General features: G+C 38.4%; 1 protein-coding gene across 3 annotated transcripts in view; it reads left to right on the forward strand.

Moving 5' to 3' along the window:
• Nucleotides 1–18,453, forward strand: part of GOPC (golgi associated PDZ and coiled-coil motif containing) — a 30,540-nt gene extending 12,087 nt beyond the window's left edge. Inside the window, exons 2-9 of one of the 3 annotated variants that reach the window (XM_027692559.1) lie at nucleotides 1,211–1,375; nucleotides 4,207–4,230; nucleotides 7,520–7,695; nucleotides 7,968–8,133; nucleotides 12,878–12,973; nucleotides 13,716–13,880; nucleotides 14,545–14,725; nucleotides 15,229–18,453. In XM_027692559.1, coding sequence (XP_027548360.1) covers nucleotides 1,211–1,375; nucleotides 4,207–4,230; nucleotides 7,520–7,695; nucleotides 7,968–8,133; nucleotides 12,878–12,973; nucleotides 13,716–13,880; nucleotides 14,545–14,725; nucleotides 15,229–15,347 — 1,092 coding nt within the window. In that variant the 3' untranslated portion in view covers nucleotides 15,348–18,453. The remainder of the gene's footprint in view (nucleotides 1–1,210; nucleotides 1,376–4,206; nucleotides 4,231–7,519; nucleotides 7,696–7,967; nucleotides 8,134–12,877; nucleotides 12,974–13,715; nucleotides 13,881–14,544; nucleotides 14,726–15,228) is intronic. The other 2 variants (XM_027692577.1, XM_027692566.1) reach the window with 2 other exon arrangements.
• The last annotated feature ends 413 nt before the right edge of the window (nucleotides 18,454–18,866 follow it).

The following is an 18,866-nucleotide window of genomic DNA, read 5'->3' on the forward strand; positions in this document are numbered from 1 at the left end:
TGTTTTTGTCGGCAGCAGCAAACTGGAGGTTGGCTTGACCCGTCTCATCAAATTGCACTTTAATTTAGGTGCTCTGAATCACCTCTGGAAAAGGCTACTTATGTCTGAATTACTCTGGAAGCTTAAGGAGGCTGTCCCTTTAAATTATATACCTAATGTTAGACCCAGTAAGTACTCCCTACTGATAGTTAAATCTTGCCTGCTTTTTTTTCATTAACTGATACAGACATTTTATAGCAGTGATTTATGTAGTTGAATGGGGTGAGCATTGCAACTTGCAACTTGATATTCATTGTGAATTTGAACATTAGTATAATGTTGTTATAATACCCTGCTTTAATATGAGAGGGCTTTTTTTTAGATCTAGTGGCTTTTCCTTTTTGCTCTTCAGTTCCAAATTTTTTGGAAGCAAAAATATGCTCTGGGAATTTAGCTAAAAATCCCCTGAAATCATATTCTGGGGTGGTTTTTTTTGCAAGTAGTAGCTTTAAATCTTATATATATGTATCTTGTCTTATAAAATGCTACTTGAACTTAAGGATAAAAGCAATTTGGTAAACTTGTTCTTTTATTCCAGATATAAACCCTACATGAAAACTGGTTTTAAAATGTGTCAAAACCACTTTTTCAAGAGTTACTAACTATTTTTTGTTTTCTACATGTCCATTCTAGGGGCATGCTAATTTGTGGCTTCTGGTTTACCCACCTAATTTGCTGTTTCAGTTAAGCTGTTGATAATAGACCAATTGTAAATAAGATTATTTGATTTCAGCATTGCATAAATAAATGTCATTTTGCTTTGATCAATATTTTTCATTAAGATTTAATAATTTTACAGTTTAAAATTGTGTTTACATTGGTATGGTTGTACACCTTACATAGGTTTAATGCCATTTCCCTGTTTTGGAGTGGACATCAGCATCACATGCCATTGTCTGCATGAGGAAGAACTCAGCTGTTGTTGCTTTTGGCAGTATGGCCATTTGATGCTGCTTTTGTGGGTAAATTAATTTTGTGGCAGTTGGGGAGAAAATTCTGCAAATGATACAGTGCTTAGGTTGGGCTGCAGAGGAATGTATGACAGCGTGTGCTCTTAGCTGTATACACCATGTATAACATGTATGTACCAACAAATGATGTGTTATGTATCATAGTTCTGGTGACTCTGTTTAGTCATTGCTCATTACTATGATGGATTATATCTTCACAGGCACAGTTAGTTGATCTGAAGTCTGAACTGACAGAAACGCAGGCGGAGAAAGCAGTGTTGGAAAAGGAAGTGCATGATCAGCTTTTGCAACTCCATGCTGTTCAGCTTCAGCTACATGCCAAGACTGGTCAGAATGTTGATTCTGGGGCTATTAAGGCAAAACTGGTGAGTGTGGTGACTTAAATCTAGGATTATATTATTATTTTCCCTCTTCTGACTGAATTTTTTCACTGGAAGGTGTTAATAAGCTGATTAAAGATTTTCATGTTGAAAATGTTAACTTTTTCTTTTTTAAGTAATATTTGTGGTTGGTTGTTAGCAACCATTAAAACCAACATAAATAATGTCAGAATAAAGAATTAAAATTTAAGAAGTTGTTTTTACATAGTGGTTTCTTAAAGTAAAATAAGAAAATATTTTGGTGATTTATAGAGCTTTTCTGGAGACTGAAGTTGCAAAAGATAATAGTTTCCAATAAACAGACACAACCAAATTTTCACAGATTTTGCAAAAGTCTAAAGTGAGATAAGTTAACTGTTTTTACTGTAATAACACTCTGATAAGAGTAAGAATGGGATTGGTTTGCCATACAGAAAGAGAGATGGCATCACAGTCCTCTCTCTGTGGTCATTCTTTCTCTTTAAGAGTGCTGTGGATGTATGGATGGTGCAGTTACTACATGCAGCAGACTGTTGTAAAAGAACTCAGTAAACCACTGATAATTCTGTACGATATGTTTTTTAGAAACTTGGTCCTTTTGCGAAGTCCACCAAAAGTTAACAATAATTAATCTGTGCAATTAGTTGGCATTGACTGGTAGCCAGAGCCTGGTCTGCCTTGTTACTAGCCGCAGCACAAATTCAGGCTCTAACACTAAGACTTTTAGTCTTAGTAAAGTCTACATTAGAAAAGTAATGTAGTGTTGTAGAGATATGTTTTCTAACTGTTGGCATAAATCCAAGTCTATCTCTCACTGTTTCTAAAATTGCTTCACAGTTGAGTTGCAAATACCTAGTCACAGTATATGTGGAATATTAGATACTTCTGCTATTTTGTCCTGTTAATTAATGTACAGTAAAACAGAGTAATAGACTATAAGGCTTAAAGGATGTCTAGGCTAATCACTGAATAACAGCAGTAACCCAAATTCTTCTGTTTCAGATCCAAAAGCTGTAATTGAATCTTCTTAGGACTACACTCTTGTATATTCAGTATAAGAATAACATTTTCTGGATTGTCTGTACATAATTTATTCTGTACTGATTTATAGCTGAAGTATGATGAAATTTATTTAGAGCTGTTAATAATTCTTATGGTTTTGTAAATAAGCATTAGTTAAATATCAGCAGCCTTTTGTAAGTGTTAGGCTACAGGTTTACGGGACCCCTGGTGGCCTAGTGGTTAGCATGCGGGACTCTCACCGCTGTGACCCAGGTTCGAATCCCAGTCCCCCGGGCAGATGGAGCTCGTCAGCCCTGTGAGGCCATCCATCTATGAGAAGGTCACTCTAAACAAACCTACGTCCTGAGGACCTCACTGCCGTTGTCCAAGCTCGCTTGGCCCCGGCAGATGAACCTTAGGATTAAAGGGTGGGCTCAGTTCAGCGCATGCTGTGTCTCACCTAAAAAATCCATTGCGCAGGCTGGAAAGGTAAAAGACCTTTCCCAAAATCTTCGTTCGCGAAGACTGGCCATTATTATTATTCTTATTAGGCTACAGGTTTACATGTAGCAAAGTTTTTAAGTCAACACAGCACTGTGAGTAAATTTTATTAGTTAGACTTAACTTCTGAGTGACATGGAGAGTAATACTTTTAACCTTTTTGTTTTTCTTTACCTTGTTATAAACAATTTCTAAAGATATATTAAATCTCCATGCTATTTGACCGCAGTCTTCTTCCCGCAGGTGACAATAAATACATTTTACTCTACATTGTTTCAGATTTTATCTGTGCTGAAGTTGAATTTTGTTAACAGCTTAGACTGATATTCTCTCCTTAATTTCCCTTAGTTTTTCCTTTTTATAAATATCAGAACTGGTCTTTGGAGTTTGCTTTACTTTGCCTTTAGGGAATTCATAGTTATGGACAGAAGCTCAACTTTAAACTCTTCAAGATAAAGCAAGCTGTAAAGATCTGTGAAGCTAGAACAAGCAAAACTGAGGCTGCTGAAATGAGAATAAAATGGGAATTGTGATATTTGGGTAAATAAAAACTGTTGTACTGACCTTCTGGCAGTCAGAAAGCCTCTGAGTGCAAAGAAGGACTGTGTCAACAGAATATGTAATGGGAAAATAAAGTTCTGTACTAGTTGACTTCCTGCTTTCTTTGAGAGACAGACACTCTTCTTTTGTATGTAGACTCTTAGCATAAATGTATACTCTGTAATATATAAAATTGTACCTAGTGGTGAACTAGAACATTTCAAAATGTTTAGATTGATAAGCAGTTGATAACATTATGTAGTCTAGGCTGAATCCATTTTTAGGAGTGGTGAATCTCATTCCAATCACAGTAATACTTTCTTTGTAAAAATATGCAGTTGCCTAGTTGAATTTTTTTGAGTTTTGCAGTTGATATACCTTTTCTGATACTTCTTGCTGTCCTTTGTGTCCCTCTTGTAACACATATTTTGTTGTTCCTTCTGAAAGGAAAAAGTGCGTTATCTGCATAACAGATGTTATAGTGCAGAATGGTTTTTTGTGAAACCTTCATGTATATTGCATTACCTCACTATTCTATATAGAGATACTTGGTATTTTAGGAGATATTGGTTTTAATGCTACAATAAGGCTAAGCTTTTAATAACTTCTACTGCAAAATACCAAAATTGTTGCTAAATACAATTGTATCAGTGTGCTTGTTCTTTATGCCTTCTAATAAAATATACAGTCTGCTGGTGAATGTCTTTTGGAGTAAATAACTTATGTTGTTGCATTTTCTTGAAGTTTCTGTTGCCTTTTTCTCTAATTATGGAACTCTTTTCTTCTGTCTTAAGTCTGTCCTTTCTGTGGATGAAATGGTAAGTATGCTGATTGCCAATTTTTCTTTATGTTTAAGCAGTGCTTTTGTTTTGTGCAACAACTTATATGTTTGTTGGCCTCAGAAACTGGCAAAACAGATCTGGCTTGTTCTTTCTTCCTAACAGTTGGCAAGATGCTGTGTAAAGAATTTCCTTTGCATTTTAAATTTCTTTTGTAGATGTGGTACCCTCTTTCCCAAGTCTGTATGTGTTTTATTTATTATTGCTACAGCTAATTTGAGGTGATATCTGGAAGCTTGACATTGTGAAAGATTGTCCTGGCAGTATCTCAAAAAAAGGTTAATGTGTTATACAATTTCTAAAGCATAAACGCTGTACACATCTATGAGTGTAATCTGAAGTATTTTGCATGTTGTATGGAAAAAAAATCCTGTCAACTTTTCCTTTTTTTTCCCCTTTTCTCTGTTCTTTTTATGGGCCTGATTTAGTATGATGTACTGGCTTGTGTAACAGCCAAAAGCATATAAACACATAGATAAGAAGACAAAGTGAAGCAAAGGTGATTTTTATCTTTTGGTTGTTCACAGTGATAGACTTGAAAGGTTTTTAAACAGTGTTTCCACTTTTATTATCTTATATACTTTATTATCATTACTCAGTATTTGCTTTTTGAAAAGCCATGGGATAGCTGGTAACTGTAAGCTTTGATCTTCAACCTTGCAGTTGCATTTTTGGTTTAGTTTTTTTTTATATTGCCAATAGAAAATATGTTTTCTGTTTTCAGAACCTGTGCCGTACTATCAACACTAGAAAACATGAAACTATTATCTAACTTATTTGATTTCTTGAAACATTTTTGGGACTTTTGTCACATCTCCTGACATTCAAAACAAGATGTGTTCTTTCAGTACATCATCAGAGATTCTGTATTGCAAACCTTTTGATTTTTTGATTTTTTTTTTTAATTCATGTGGTGATCATTTGGAGACAGTCCAGAAAAGAATGGCTTCTGGATGTGAAGCCATTTCCACCTCAGTCATAGAACAGTAGTCATAGTAATTGGGAAAATAGGAAGAAAATACTTCTATGGGATTGTATTGTTGCTTGTATTTTAGGTCTAACATTTAAAATGCATGACTAAGAGTGATTCTACTTAGAAATGTAACATTTGGCTTTCTGTTTGAATTTGATTTAAATGACAAACCAAATTCAGAGAAAATCAATGGAAAATTTCAGTCCTGATGAGAGTGTGTAAGCTGAATACTTTGTATAAATACAGTAAAATTTGCTGCATGAAATTTGGTAGTGTTATCAAATATCTTGGATTGCTTCAAAAATTAAATTTTCTGAGACAGGTTGGAATACGTCTGTCTTAAATTCTAGTCTTTGTCTTCTTATATTTGTCAAATAAAAGATGTTCCAAAAGTCAGTATGTGTACGAACAGAGAGCCTATCCTGTTTAGAACTCCTTGGTGCAATATTGGCAATACGTACATAGCAAACAGGGACACTGTACCTGTATATGGACTTTGCAGCTACTGTAAAACAGGTGTTATATCTGAACTGTGACCCTTCTCACTGCCAAGGTGTGTGGCAGAGGCAACACAGCATGGTGGCACTCTTGAATTCTTGTAATTGCCCTTTGGCTGCTGGCAGTAGCTGTGAATTAAAGCCCAAGACCAAAATAATAGTAGAAAGAATTGGTATAATCTTCAGAACTCCTATTCTTGAAAGGTAGATTAGTGAAAATTCTTGACTTGGGAGTGATCCTGCAGTTCAGAAAGAGATTTGCTGAAGAGAGTCATTCTCACAAGACAAGCCCCAACTCAAAGACCAGAGAGACCATAAGTGGCTTTGTGTGACATATTTTCTAATGTGCATATGGGAATGACAGGAAGTGAAATGCAGGTTTCAAGCAGTCTTTGTGCTGCTCCTACTGAGCACTATGCTAGACTAACATGTACATAGGTGTTCTCTGTTCATCTGTCTAACCTGATACAAGTATTTAACAGCTGAGGGAGATAGTAGAGTCCATCAAATTCAGAGTTGACTTTCTGGCAAATAGCTATAAATGCTTACATATATCTATTGTGAAAATAACTCTCTGGGAGGACCAACCTTGCATAATTTCTCAAATGTGGTAATATTGACTATATTAGTGGTTTATATCCAGGCTTGGAACAGTGAATATCGTATTCACAATTTGATAACAGATTTGTCTTGCCAGTTCTGTAAAATTTTGTATCTGTCCTGTTGCTTCTTTAGTAGCACTTCCTGGTTTTATTTGCTTAACAATGTAATTGATACAAGCACAGAGAACAGTTTTTTTGGGTACTCTAAATGTCTTCAAAAATGCATTATGGTGAAATTAGTTTTTATTGCTGTTTGAGTTGTCAGCCATTTTTTAAAGGAAACAGTATTAGACCCTGTGTCTCTTCCATTTTCCTGTTTCCTATTTGCGGTGGGGGGGTTTCCCCTCCTTGTGAAAGGGATTCAGAGCAAGGTATGAAGACACAAGTAATCAAACGTGCTCTCCTTAAAGTAGATTTTGTAGATTAGCAATCTGAGCATACTAATTCCTTTTGCTCCAGTGCCCTAGGTATCAGAAAAGGTAATAACTATGCCATTTCTGTACATTTGGGATGGAGCACTGTGGGACTAATTTATGTTTCCATAATTCCTTTTTCAGAGGGCGGGGCTTAAAGTGTGGTTTTAGTTTGGGTTTTGTTTTTGTTTAGTTTGTTTGGGTTTTTTTAACAAAACTATTTTGCACTAATTTTCCTTTAAGTTTGTCAGGGTGGGCATCTTCATGTGTAGAATCTCTGGCATTATTTATGTGGTCTTCAGACTCTAATTTGGAAATGTCTCTGGCTGGACATTTCCCAGTTGTTTGTATGAAAATAGTTGTCATTTAAGGACACATGGCCTTATTAAATGTTTCCTTGATGTAATAATAATCATCATCATCATCAAATAGTTAAAGAATGTGGTCAAATTGAAATATGAAGTGGCTTTATAGATACCCTTTAATTTTAAAAATAGTATTCTTTACCTTTGAATCTTCTGTTTGCAAGACAGTAAAAAGTAAGGATGATGTTTAGTCTACTTAAATTTTGCCACCTTTTTTATAGGATAGTATGCAAACCACTAGCTGTAGTGCCAGAGTCCATGCTTTCTTTTTTTTTTTTACTGCATGCATGTCTTGTACGCAGGAGAATAATTTCAGTTTGTGTATGCAGAAACAGTAAGTGCTCTTTCATTATTAACATGGATAAAGGCTTTTCAACATATTTTTCCTTTTTTTTTTTCTCTTTTTGCTGTTGTAAAGGAGAGAGAACTTGAAGCTAACAAGAAAGAAAAAGTGAAGGAAGCTCAGCTGGAAGCTGAGGTGAAGTTGCTGAGGAAGGAGAATGAAGCCCTTCGTAGACACATAGCAGTGCTTCAGGCTGAGGTTTATGGAGCAAGACTAGCAGCCAAGTATTTAGATAAGGAGCTAGCTGGAAGGTATGTGAAGTCAATCTGCGTCCCTTAGCATGAGATGTTCTTTGTTTTCTTCCTTTGCATCCCCAGAGGAAGGTTCAAAGTTAAGACTAAGTAAGAAAAGTCTCATATTTCCAGTTAATTGAACAAAAGGTAGAAATAAAATCCCCACAGTTCTTGCAGTAGTTGCCACGCGACTATGTGCTGTAGCCACGTGAAGTGTATGAGTCGTACAACGCTTTGATTTTTTTGGTTGTAATACAGCATCTTGTTTTACTCTCTTTGTCACTCTGTAGGGTCCAGCAGATTCAGTTACTGGGCCGAGATATGAAAGGACCTGCTCATGACAAGCTGTGGAATCAGCTTGAAGCAGAAATACACCTTCACCGTCACAAAACTGTTATTAGAGCGTGTCGAGGTCGGAATGATCTAAAACGACCAATGCAAGCACCACCAGGTCATGTAAGTTGAAAAGAGTCCTCCATGATTTCCACCATTTGTGGGAAACAGACACAAGTTATTTCATCTTGTGCTAGTTTAAAAGTTAACCAGCAAGGCAAAATGAACTCAATTCAAAAGAGAGATTTATAAGTCAGAATAACAATTTATTAAAATAATGCAACAAGTACAAGTATACAGACAGACAATTGGTTTTAACCCACAAAACCCAAATGTACAAACCCAGCACCCTGGGGTATGAACAAAAGTGGTGTACCTTGGCCCACCCCCCGAGTCCAAAGCAAAGGGAGAGGGGATAAAACCTGCTGGTGGGAGAGCTGCTGCGGTCTGGTCAGAAGTGGTGATTGCAGTCCAGTTGAGGGTGGTGGTCTCAGCCTGGTTGGGAGCAGCGGTGGTCTGCTGTCTTCCTCTGGGTCCCACGAGAGAGAGCCAAGGCTCTGAAACTCCCAGTTATATACTCTCCAGTTCAGGCGGGAGTGCTCAGTCCCTCCCTCAGAGTAGGGAATTCCATAAAAGGGCATGTGGATGCTCAGTCCCTCTTATCAGAGCGGGGAATTCCATATAAGGATATCAGAGCGGGGAATTCCATAAAAGGGTACAGGAACATCTTCCCACCTTGCAGGCCTCTACTGACAGCAGTTTTTGGGAAATGGCATGGAGGCTATAGAATACACAGTTTTGGGTTACACCCATCCAGGGATGAATTGGTCCCAGCCGTTCTAACCAGGACATTATCCACCCCTTATTCTATGCCATCCATGTCATGCCCAAATTAACCCCCTTAAAAACTATGTCTCTTTAAAACTATATACACATATGTACAATGAAACATTACGGACCATTCTCACTCAAAATTAGGTCCCCTTGTGGTACACAACGTGTCTCCCCATCTTTTTGCATTACCCACCAGGTGAAACCAGGTCCTTGAGCAAAAACAATCCCTCGGATGGGTTTGCCTTTGCTTGAGGTGGGACTAATCCAAACAGTCTTCCCTAACATACCTCTCATATGCACCACGGGGACTTTATCTCCATCTACAGTATGCAAAGGTTCTGATTGGGCAGGGCCAGCTCGATTAATGGAGCCTTGCATGTTGACCAACCAGGTGGCCTTTGCTAAATGCAGCTCCCAGTGTTTGAGAGTCTCCCCACACAGTGCCTTCAGGGTGGTTTTCAGCAGTCCGTTGCACCGTTCAACTTTTCCAGCAGCTGGTGCATGGTAGGGGATATGATACACCCACTCAATGCCGTGCTCTCTGGCCCAGGTGTCTACGAGGCCATTCTTGAAATGGGTCCCATTATCAGACTCAATTCTCTCCGGGGTGCCGTGTCGCCACAGGACTTGTTTTTCAAGGCCCAGGATGGTATTCCGGGCAGTGGCATGAGGTACGGGGTATGTCTCCAGCCATCCAGTACTTCCTTCTACCATGGTCAGTACGTGGTGCTTGCCCTGGCGGGTTTTGGGGAGCGTGATGTAGTCAACTTGCCAGGCTTCCCCATACCTGTACTTTGACCACCGTCCACCATACCATAGAGGCTTCACCCGCTTGGCCTGCTTGATGGCAGCACATGTCTCACAGTCATGGATGACCTGTGAGACAATGTCCTTGGTTAAGTCCACCCCTCGGTCCTGAGCCCATCTGTATGTTGCATCTCTCCCCTGGTGACCGGAGGTGTCATGGGCCCATCGAGCCAGAAATAATTCTCCTTTGTGTTGCCAATCCAGATCCACCTGAGAGACTTTAATCCTGGCAGCTCGGTCCGCCTGCTCGTTGTTGCGATGCTCCTCATTAGCCCGTTTCTTGCGTACGTGAGCGTCTACGTGACCGACCTTCACACTCAGCTTCTCTACCCGGCCAGCGATGTCCTGCCACGTCTCCGCCGCCCAGATGGGTTTCCCTTGGCGCTGCCAGTTGGCCTTTTTCCATCGCTCTAGCCATCCCCACAGAGCATTGGCCACCATCCATGAGTCAGTGTAGATATAGAGTCTTGGCCACTTCTCTCGTTCAGCTATATCCAAAGCCAACTGAACGGCTTTAAGCTCTGCGAACTGACTTGACCCACCTTGTCCTTCGGTTGCTTCTGCAACTCGCCGTGTGGGACTCCACACGGCTGCCTTCCATTTTCGGTTTGTCCCTACAATGCGGCAGGAGCCATCCGTGAAGAGCGCATATCGCCTTTCATCTGCTGGTAGCTTGTCATATGGTGGGGCCTCCTCAGCCCGTGTCACCTGCTCCTCTTCTTCTTCAGAGGATAGTCCGAAACTCTCACCTTCGGGCCAATTGGTGATAATTTCCAGAATCCCAGGGCGATTAGGATTCCCTATCCGGGTTCGTTGTGTGATCAGAGCGATCCACTTACTCCATGTGGCATCGGTGGCGTGATGTGTAGCAGGAACTCTCCCCTTGAACATCCAGCCCAGCACTGGTAGTCGGGGTGCCAGGAGGAGCTGCGCTTCGGTGCCGATCACTTCTGAGGCAGCTCGAAGTCCTTCATAAGCAGCCAGGATCTCTTTCTCAGTTGGTGTATAGCTGGCTTCAGATCCTTTGTATCCCCGACTCCAGAATCCCAGCGGTCGTCCTCGGGTCTCCCCAGGCACTTTCTGCCAGAGGCTCCAAGAAGGGCCATTCTTCCCGGCTGCAGTGTAGAGCACGTTCTTCACGTCCTGTCCTGTCCTTACTGGCCCAAGGGCTACCGCATGGGCAATCTCCTGTTTGATTTGTTCAAAGGCCTGTTGTTGTTCAGGGCCCCACTGGAAATCATTTTTCTTCCGTGTCACAAGGTAGAGAGGGCTTACAATTTGACTGTACTCGGGGATATGCATCCTCCAAAATCCCACAGCGCCTAGGAAAGCCTGTGTTTCCTTCTTGCTGGTTGGTGGGGACATGGCTGCTATTTTGTTAATTACCTCCGTTGGAATTAGGCGACGTCCATCTTGCCACTTCACTCCTAAGAACTGAATTTCCTGAGCAGGTCCCTTGACCTTACTTCGTTTAATGGCAAAACCAGCTCTTAGGAGGATCTGGATTATCTTCTCTCCTTTCTCGAAGACTTCCCCCGCTGTGTTCCCCCATACAATGATGTCATCAATGTACTGTAGATGTTCTGGAGCCTCGCCCTTTTCCAGTGCAGTCTGGATCAGTCCATGGCAAATGCTGGGACTGTGTTTCCACCCCTGAGGCAGTCGATTCCAGGTGTACTGCACACCTCTCCAAGTGAAAGCAAATTGTGGCCTGCATTCCGCTGCCAAAGGAATGGAGAAGAAGGCGTTGGCAATGTCAATGGTGGCATACCACTTGGCTGCCTTGGACTCCAGCTTGTACTGGAGCTCCAGCATGTCCGGCACAGCAGCACTCAGGGGTGGTGTGACTTCATTGAGTCCACGGTAATCCACCGTCAGCCTCCACTCTCCGCTGGACTTACGCACTGGCCATATAGGGCTATTAAAGGGTGAGCGAGTCTTGCTGACCACCCCCTGGGTCTCCAGTTCACGGATCATCTTATGTATGGGAGTCACAGAGTCTCGGTCGGTGCGGTATTGCCGACGGTGCACGGTTGCTGTGGCTATCGGTACCAACTGTTCTTCAACCTCTTTGTGATTGTTTTCACTCTAATATTGTGTTCTTTCAAATGTCACTTGTAAATGCATAATTCTTTTGTATGCTGAGGGACAGTTCCATGCTGAATAGCGTGTCCCTATAGATGACAGGAAAGATAATACAATTCCTTTGACTTACTTGGGAACACCCAGTCCTTCTGAAAACTGAGCCTCTGCTATGTGTGTTTATAAATATAAATTAAACAGCAGAATTTTGTAACCTGGGTTTCAGAATGTGTAGCTAACTTACTTACAAAAAACAAGAATAACATTTTTAGCATTAGGTTGAACTGAAATCAATTTAAATTTCTTTTTAAAGACCACATAAATTGACACTGTAAAATAATTGTTTGTTGGTTTGGTTTTTTTTCCCCTCATAAAGCTACTTTTTAAAACTAAACCTTTAAACAGCATTTCACTGTGGGTATCTTAGAACTCACCCAACGTGGCACATGTCCTGTTAATCACCCCAGTGTTCAGTGCATAAACCCAAACATTTTCAGGAAAGTGCTTTACTTTGATCTGTTCTAAATACCTTATTTGGTCAGGTGGATCTTACTGCTTATGTTCCTGATTGCATACAAAATATTGGCGGACAAATATGTGTATGTGTAATTTTAAGAGTGTGCATAATGCTGTCAGTGACTAAACAAAAGCAAAAATCAATATTTTGATTTATTTAGTCTGGCGTTTAGTTTTGTGTTCAATGGCTTTTGGTGAGGTTTATTTTTATTACAATAAAAATAAACTTGAGCAAGCAACCTCTTCATTGGCACTGTATTACCTCTTCTGTCATTTGGTTAGTTATAAGTTGAATTTACATCATGTAACATTTTAGCAGTGATTGGCATTTCTTCATATAGTCCATTTATATTTTTAGTATGTGGGTGATATCCTTCTTTTGAAGTTAAGTTCTGTGTTGTGCATCATTCAGCACTGAAATAATTTAAATAATTATTCTCATCAGGGGTGCGTGATGGAGAATCTTTTCTGATTTCATACTGTTTCTGTAATGGGGCACTGTAAGTTGTCCTGCCTGGAGCTCATCCAGTGCCTGTATATAATTTAAAAAAAACCAAAATGCTGAAACGCATCAGTTTTTGGTTCACACGTTCATGTTTGTGCTATGTTTGTTTTTTTATCAAACTAGGATCCTGATGCCTTAAAGAAGAGTCAAGGTGTTGGTCCAATCAGAAAAGTTTTGCTAGTTAAAGAAGACCATGAAGGCTTAGGAATTTCAATCACAGTAAATATTTGCATTTATTTTCTTTGACATCGAAGTCCTACTTCTGTAAAATATGTGGATCAGTAAATGTATTGTTAGAACATATGAAAAAAACATACAAAAATCCATAGCTATGGTCATAGAACTTAAAGACACATTTTGATAGATGAGAAAATAGATAATTGCGACTTTATGTCAAACTTATGATTTTGAGATTTAAGGTATAGACACTTGCCACTGGTGAATTTCAGGTGTGGTAAGTGTGTAGAAGAGCAGAGGCAATCTGAGACCTGACTACTAGACCTTAGCTGTTGTGATTATAACCTTTTTTTTCTAAGTATCTGTGTTGGCATCTCATACCTAACAAAAGCTGTATCAACTCTTTACAACAAATTTTAAAAATTTTGACTGTTATACTTCTATTCTAAATATGAATACTGTTTCTTACAAGTCAATATGGTGCCTGATGGGCTTTTTTTAACAAGTTTTCAGCTTGTTACGATTCTAGAGTGTTATTATTATTCAAAATTGCCTCCTTTGACTCTTTGAGTACGTATTTGAAATATTCCATTCTGTTGTGGGGAGAAGAATTAAGGGAAGCATTGCATGTGTTCTTCTTAAAGATTCTTTGTGTCTGAAGAATAATTTCTAATTTTCTAAAATAGAAGTTGAAATAGGCACTTTAGGAGCAATTACCTGCATGTTGATTTTATGTTAAAGGGCATCTCAGTTTATTAAAATATACTTTTTTTTTCTTAAATAGGGTGGGAAGGAGCACGGTGTTCCAATACTGATCTCTGAAATCCATCCTGGGCAACCTGCTGATCGATGTGGAGGACTGCATGTTGGTGATGCTATCCTGGCAGTAAATGGAGTTAATCTAAGAGATGCCAAACATAAAGAAGCTGTAACTATTCTTTCCCAACAGGTCAGTTGGGACCTGTTATCCATAAGCATGTTTAGGTGCTTCTTTTGTTCTGCCTGTTGAATTTGAATTTTAATGTTTACTGTTAAGCACAGTGTAATGCTAAGCTGCAGTGATTCCTGAGGCTGTGTCACCTTACATTTAATCCTCTTATGTCTTGCAATTTAAGGAGGAAAAATGCTGGGCCAGTATTGGTTCAGTTAAATGCACGTATTGGCTAATGATTCTTCAGTTAGGCTGATGGAAATCAGTTTGTTACATTGCCCCACAGAAATAATTCTTTAGTGACATACACTTCAGTCTTTTATGACTGAACAGCTCCAGCCAAACAGTGTTTCTTTGTGGTCTAGAATCTTCTTCCTGCCTTTTTCAGACAATTAACAGGTCTGTCTAATTTAGCAGGTGGCTTCCTCATTAGAAGTCACTGTTTGAAATATATCTAAGAAATTCAGATAATTTTGTAAAAAAAAAATACAGCTTAGCTATAGAGCTGTACTATTTTAGTTAGTAAAAGCTTAATTCAGATATGTGTCCAAAATACTCAACACAATTGCAAATGTGTTTATAATAGTAAAATGTATTTGTTTTAGTAATGTAGCTCATCTTGGTAATCCTACTAGGTAGCTGTGCAGTAGTAAGTAAATTTGTAATTTTCATTGCATTTCAGAGAGGTGAAATTGAATTTGAAGTAGTGTATGTTGCTCCAGAAGTTGATTCGGATGATGAAAATGTGGAATATGAGGATGAGAGTGGACACCGTTATCGTTTATACCTTGATGAATTGGAGGAAGGTGCAAATTCAAGTTCTAATAGGAAAGATGCAAATGTGGATGTCAAACCTTCACAAGGTAAACCTTCTAAAATGTGTTACATGCAGTTTAATTCTCAATATGCAAACCAATTTAGGGAAAACACTGGTTTTATATTCATTGTAAAATTAATCTACTGTTAATTCAATTAACCTACTCATAGGCTGTCAGCTCTTCTGGTTGGTCCCTCACTCCTTGACCTGGTTTACTTAGATACACCTGAATTAATTTATAGATTTTTTTCATGGTCATTTTTTTCCAAAGGTTGAAATTCAAATTTATTCCTACCTTTTCCTGCCTCTGGTCTAGGAGTAGTTAATACCTCATGACGGGTAATGTTGTTGGCTTCTTCTGATACAATTGTTAAGTTAGAGAGGTAAAGAAACAGTTGCCATTTTCCTGACATACTATGTTCTGCTAAAAAACTGTTAGCTTTGAGTAGTCATTTAAGCACGCTTTCTAGTTTCTGAAATAAGGATCACTGATTTGTCCTTCCGAATATTGCTTCACTTCCTTAAATAAACTTTCTTTTTATCTTGCAGTGTTTGATAAGAAGCCAAGTATTGATGGACATGAGAATGGAGACCTGGGGAATTCAGTTGAAGGTTCATTAGAAGACACTGCACCCAAATTAGCCCGTTCTGCTGAGTCTTTATCCTAAAAACAATCAAACAAAAAAATCAACTGGACAAATCCCGTCTTTGGGAGCAATTGATAATCAATATTGACTGCTTAAAGTTGCATATACTAGAGTAGGTTGCAAAAGGATGATTAAATGTCAAGAGAACTGTATTACTGTTGCCTGGAAAAAAGGCGGTTACCTCAGGGCTTCATTGTGAGCAATTCTAAATGTGGAAAACTGTCTTTTGCGTGACACACAGTAGTTCACATGGCACGTGAAATGGATTTCTTTTAATAATAAAAGAGTAATCCACCAAAGTGTGGGATTTCTAAAATTATTAACCTCAATACACTCCACTTTTAGTCTCATTGATGTCCCTAAGGAAGTAGAATAATATGTGGCCAGCTTCATTTTGACCCTTTGATGTTTTGAAGGGACAACTGATGTTAAGTTTGGTGTGAAACATGCTTAAACCATAGAAGGATGAGGGGGGCAGACCAGAGCTTTTATTTGAGCAAAGACTACCAAAACCCAAATAGGTAGTGGGTTACTTGCTAATCATGATCTTTCAGCCCATGATAATTTTATGAGTGAGATTTTTGGAATTGTTGTTTTAATTTAAATTCACCACCATATTACAGGGTTGTAAAGGTGAAATTAGTTTAAAAATTACTCACAATTATGTGGGCCCTTTGGTATTTTTTTCTGAGCATTGTCAATGTAGTGTTTGGTTTTGAATGGATATGGTTGCGGCTAATGGAGTTGGTCATTATTAGCTTTACCTTATGAAATGCTCAGTGCTTTTGATGGGTACTGAACATTTTAATTCCACATTAAAATAATCCTTAAAAAAGTGGAAGTTGAGTGCACAGTACTCTACAGAAGGTGCTCAGAATGATACTGTGTCTGGCCCTATCTGTGTTATGTTATGGCAGTCATATTAACTTTAAAATTGTCTTACTGTTGAAACAAAATGTTACTGCCTTTGTGAGAGCAGTGTATCTTAAAATTGTTTTTGATTGGTGTACATCTAAAGGCCCATGACAGGGCTGCAGACAGCAATGTTGAGGAGGGTGTCTTGACCAGTTTCTCATACTCCATTTGTAGATCTGTTGGTGAAGTGCAGCACACTCCACAAACAAGCTCTGCATTGTCATCGCACTTATTATTTCAGCATGCGGTGCTGTGTTTCCTGCCCGCTTCTCTGCAGGCTGTTGAACTGTAATGTGAAAGGATTCTGTACATTGAAGGAGGAACTAACGTGAAAAGACATCTTTGCAAGTGTTACTGTGTAGGATGTACATACAAAAGGAAAAATCTCAAAGGCCTTTAGAGTAACATCAACTAATCTTACGTTCTAAATTGTGATGTAGAACACAGTTACTTTGTCTCTCCTAGGAGCACTATATATATATATATGTTTATAGAAAAAGCCTAAAAATGTATATACTTTATTAAAAGATTTTGCTATTTATAAATCCCTTAACTTCGCTATTTACACGATAGTTTTGTGTGTGTATGTGTGCGCGCATCAGTTCCACTTACTCAGTGGAATAGCATTATTTGGTTCATTTTTTATAATAGTCTTTGTCATACAGCGTACTGTTGAAGGTTTTTAAAATAGTCAAGGCTGTACAGTTTTCACTGAATGGAAACTAGTATTTAAAAATAAAGTTGTGTGAAGAAGAAACAGGTCCCCAGGCATGTTTCTTTTTCTGAAGCTTCAAAAACTTGAGGACACGTTGGCTGTGTGTTAGCAGATGAATCCACTGCCAGAACTTTGCATCCAAATTTGTGTTCTTCCCACAGCTACTCAAGCAGAGTGCATTCTGAAACTGTCTGTAGCCTGGAACACTCAATGTCCTCTCTGTCGGGAAGGATAGTTCAAAGCTAAGTAGTGGTCATTTTGTCCTTGAAAATCACGGTTTTATGGAATCTTGCTGCAGTTCTTAGAAATTAGGCTTGTCCAACCAGTCGTGTAACTTTTTAAAAAGGCAGTAAATTTGCCTGTACGATTTCCCTTTATTTGAGGGAAAAGTGAAATTTTTAATTTATTTGTTCTTCCTTACTTCTTGGCACACCTGTTTCTGTTTAATGCATTTGATCAGTTTTAGCTTGAACTGGGGGAGTGTTTCTAGAGTTATTTTTTAACATTTCTTGTCCACCAGTTTTACATGATGTTGTACTCTCTTCTTCATCTGCTGGACCCTTTCTCTGCTCTTACCTTGTCTATTTTTGACTATATATGAGATCAACAAAAGGAACGTGACTAGGAGTAGATGAATCAGGTAGCAATAAATTATCATCAGATTTCCTTCCCGACAGTTTTTGTAATCTTTGTTTAGAAAGTCTTGAATGGGAGGATTTTGCTCAGACACTACAGTCCGTCTCCATGTACTCTGTACTTCCTACCAGCTGATTTAACATGCTGGTTTATTTGTAATCATACTGAGATGCTTAGAGATTAATATTTAAACTGAGAAAAGTTTTGCAAGTTGAGATTTCCAGATTCAGTAGACAAATGTGTGTTCTTCTCTTTGTCAGTAACTGGAAGACTCAGTCCTGCTGATTCCCAGGGGTTGAATGAGTTAGACTTGGAAGAATTCCTGAGGGAAGTCAGTGTTCAGACGTCATTTTTATGTTCTAAAGTGTAAAATTGTTTACTTGTGTGTGCATATATATTTTTACTTAAAAAAATAAAATAATATTCTAAAGATAATTTTGCATTTTTTTTTGTAGATAATTCCTTGCCTATTAAAATTTACAGTGAGACAATTGTGTTCTGAGCTAAAGGTGGACAGTGTTGGCATCTGGGACCATTGTTAATTAAAAGCATGTAGATAAGGAAAATGCTTTATGGCAATAAATTTAACTCTGATCAAAGGCTGTATGTAGTATTTCCTTTGTAGAAGTGTATTCTTGGCAGTGAAGACTGTTTGTATCTGTCTCAATATATTTTAATCCACAGTTGTATCAGACAAAATTAAGGTATTTATTGTATTTGTCCAAACTTAATTACATCATGGGTTACTCTCATTTCTGTAGCAGATAGAACATTTTGCAAAAAATGTATACATCTTGTTAAGCTGAATATAATATATTTTTATTAGCCTGCAAATAAATATACTCTTCTGCATTGCAGTGATTTCTGCACCTAATTCAGACTTGTATTTGATTTTCTTCTTTTTTTATACATAAAAACCACCCAACTTTATGTGTGATATTTTTCTGTTAAACATGTAGTTCTCACCTGGCCTAAAAGCTAATATGGGGCAAACCAAAACTGTGTAAGTTTGACTCTACTCCAGTCTTGGCCAGCAATGGTTAATAGCGAATTACATTTTTTGAAAGATAGAGTTATAGGATATGTTTATAATTTCATTGAGATACATTTTCTGCCGAATGTTTTTCAGTTAAAAAAAAAAAAAAAGAAATATTTGCAGTGTCTGGCTGTATAATAATACCATGAATATTCTGAAGCCCTTGACTAAGAAGAGCTATAAAGACCCAAACCTGTCAACAATTAAGTCATTTGGGTAAAATTGTGGATACTGCCTT

This window comes from Neopelma chrysocephalum, unplaced genomic scaffold, assembly GCF_003984885.1.
Source record: "Neopelma chrysocephalum unplaced genomic scaffold, ASM398488v2 Primary Assembly neopelma1_23, whole genome shotgun sequence".
Taxonomy (NCBI): domain Eukaryota; kingdom Metazoa; phylum Chordata; class Aves; order Passeriformes; family Pipridae; genus Neopelma; species Neopelma chrysocephalum.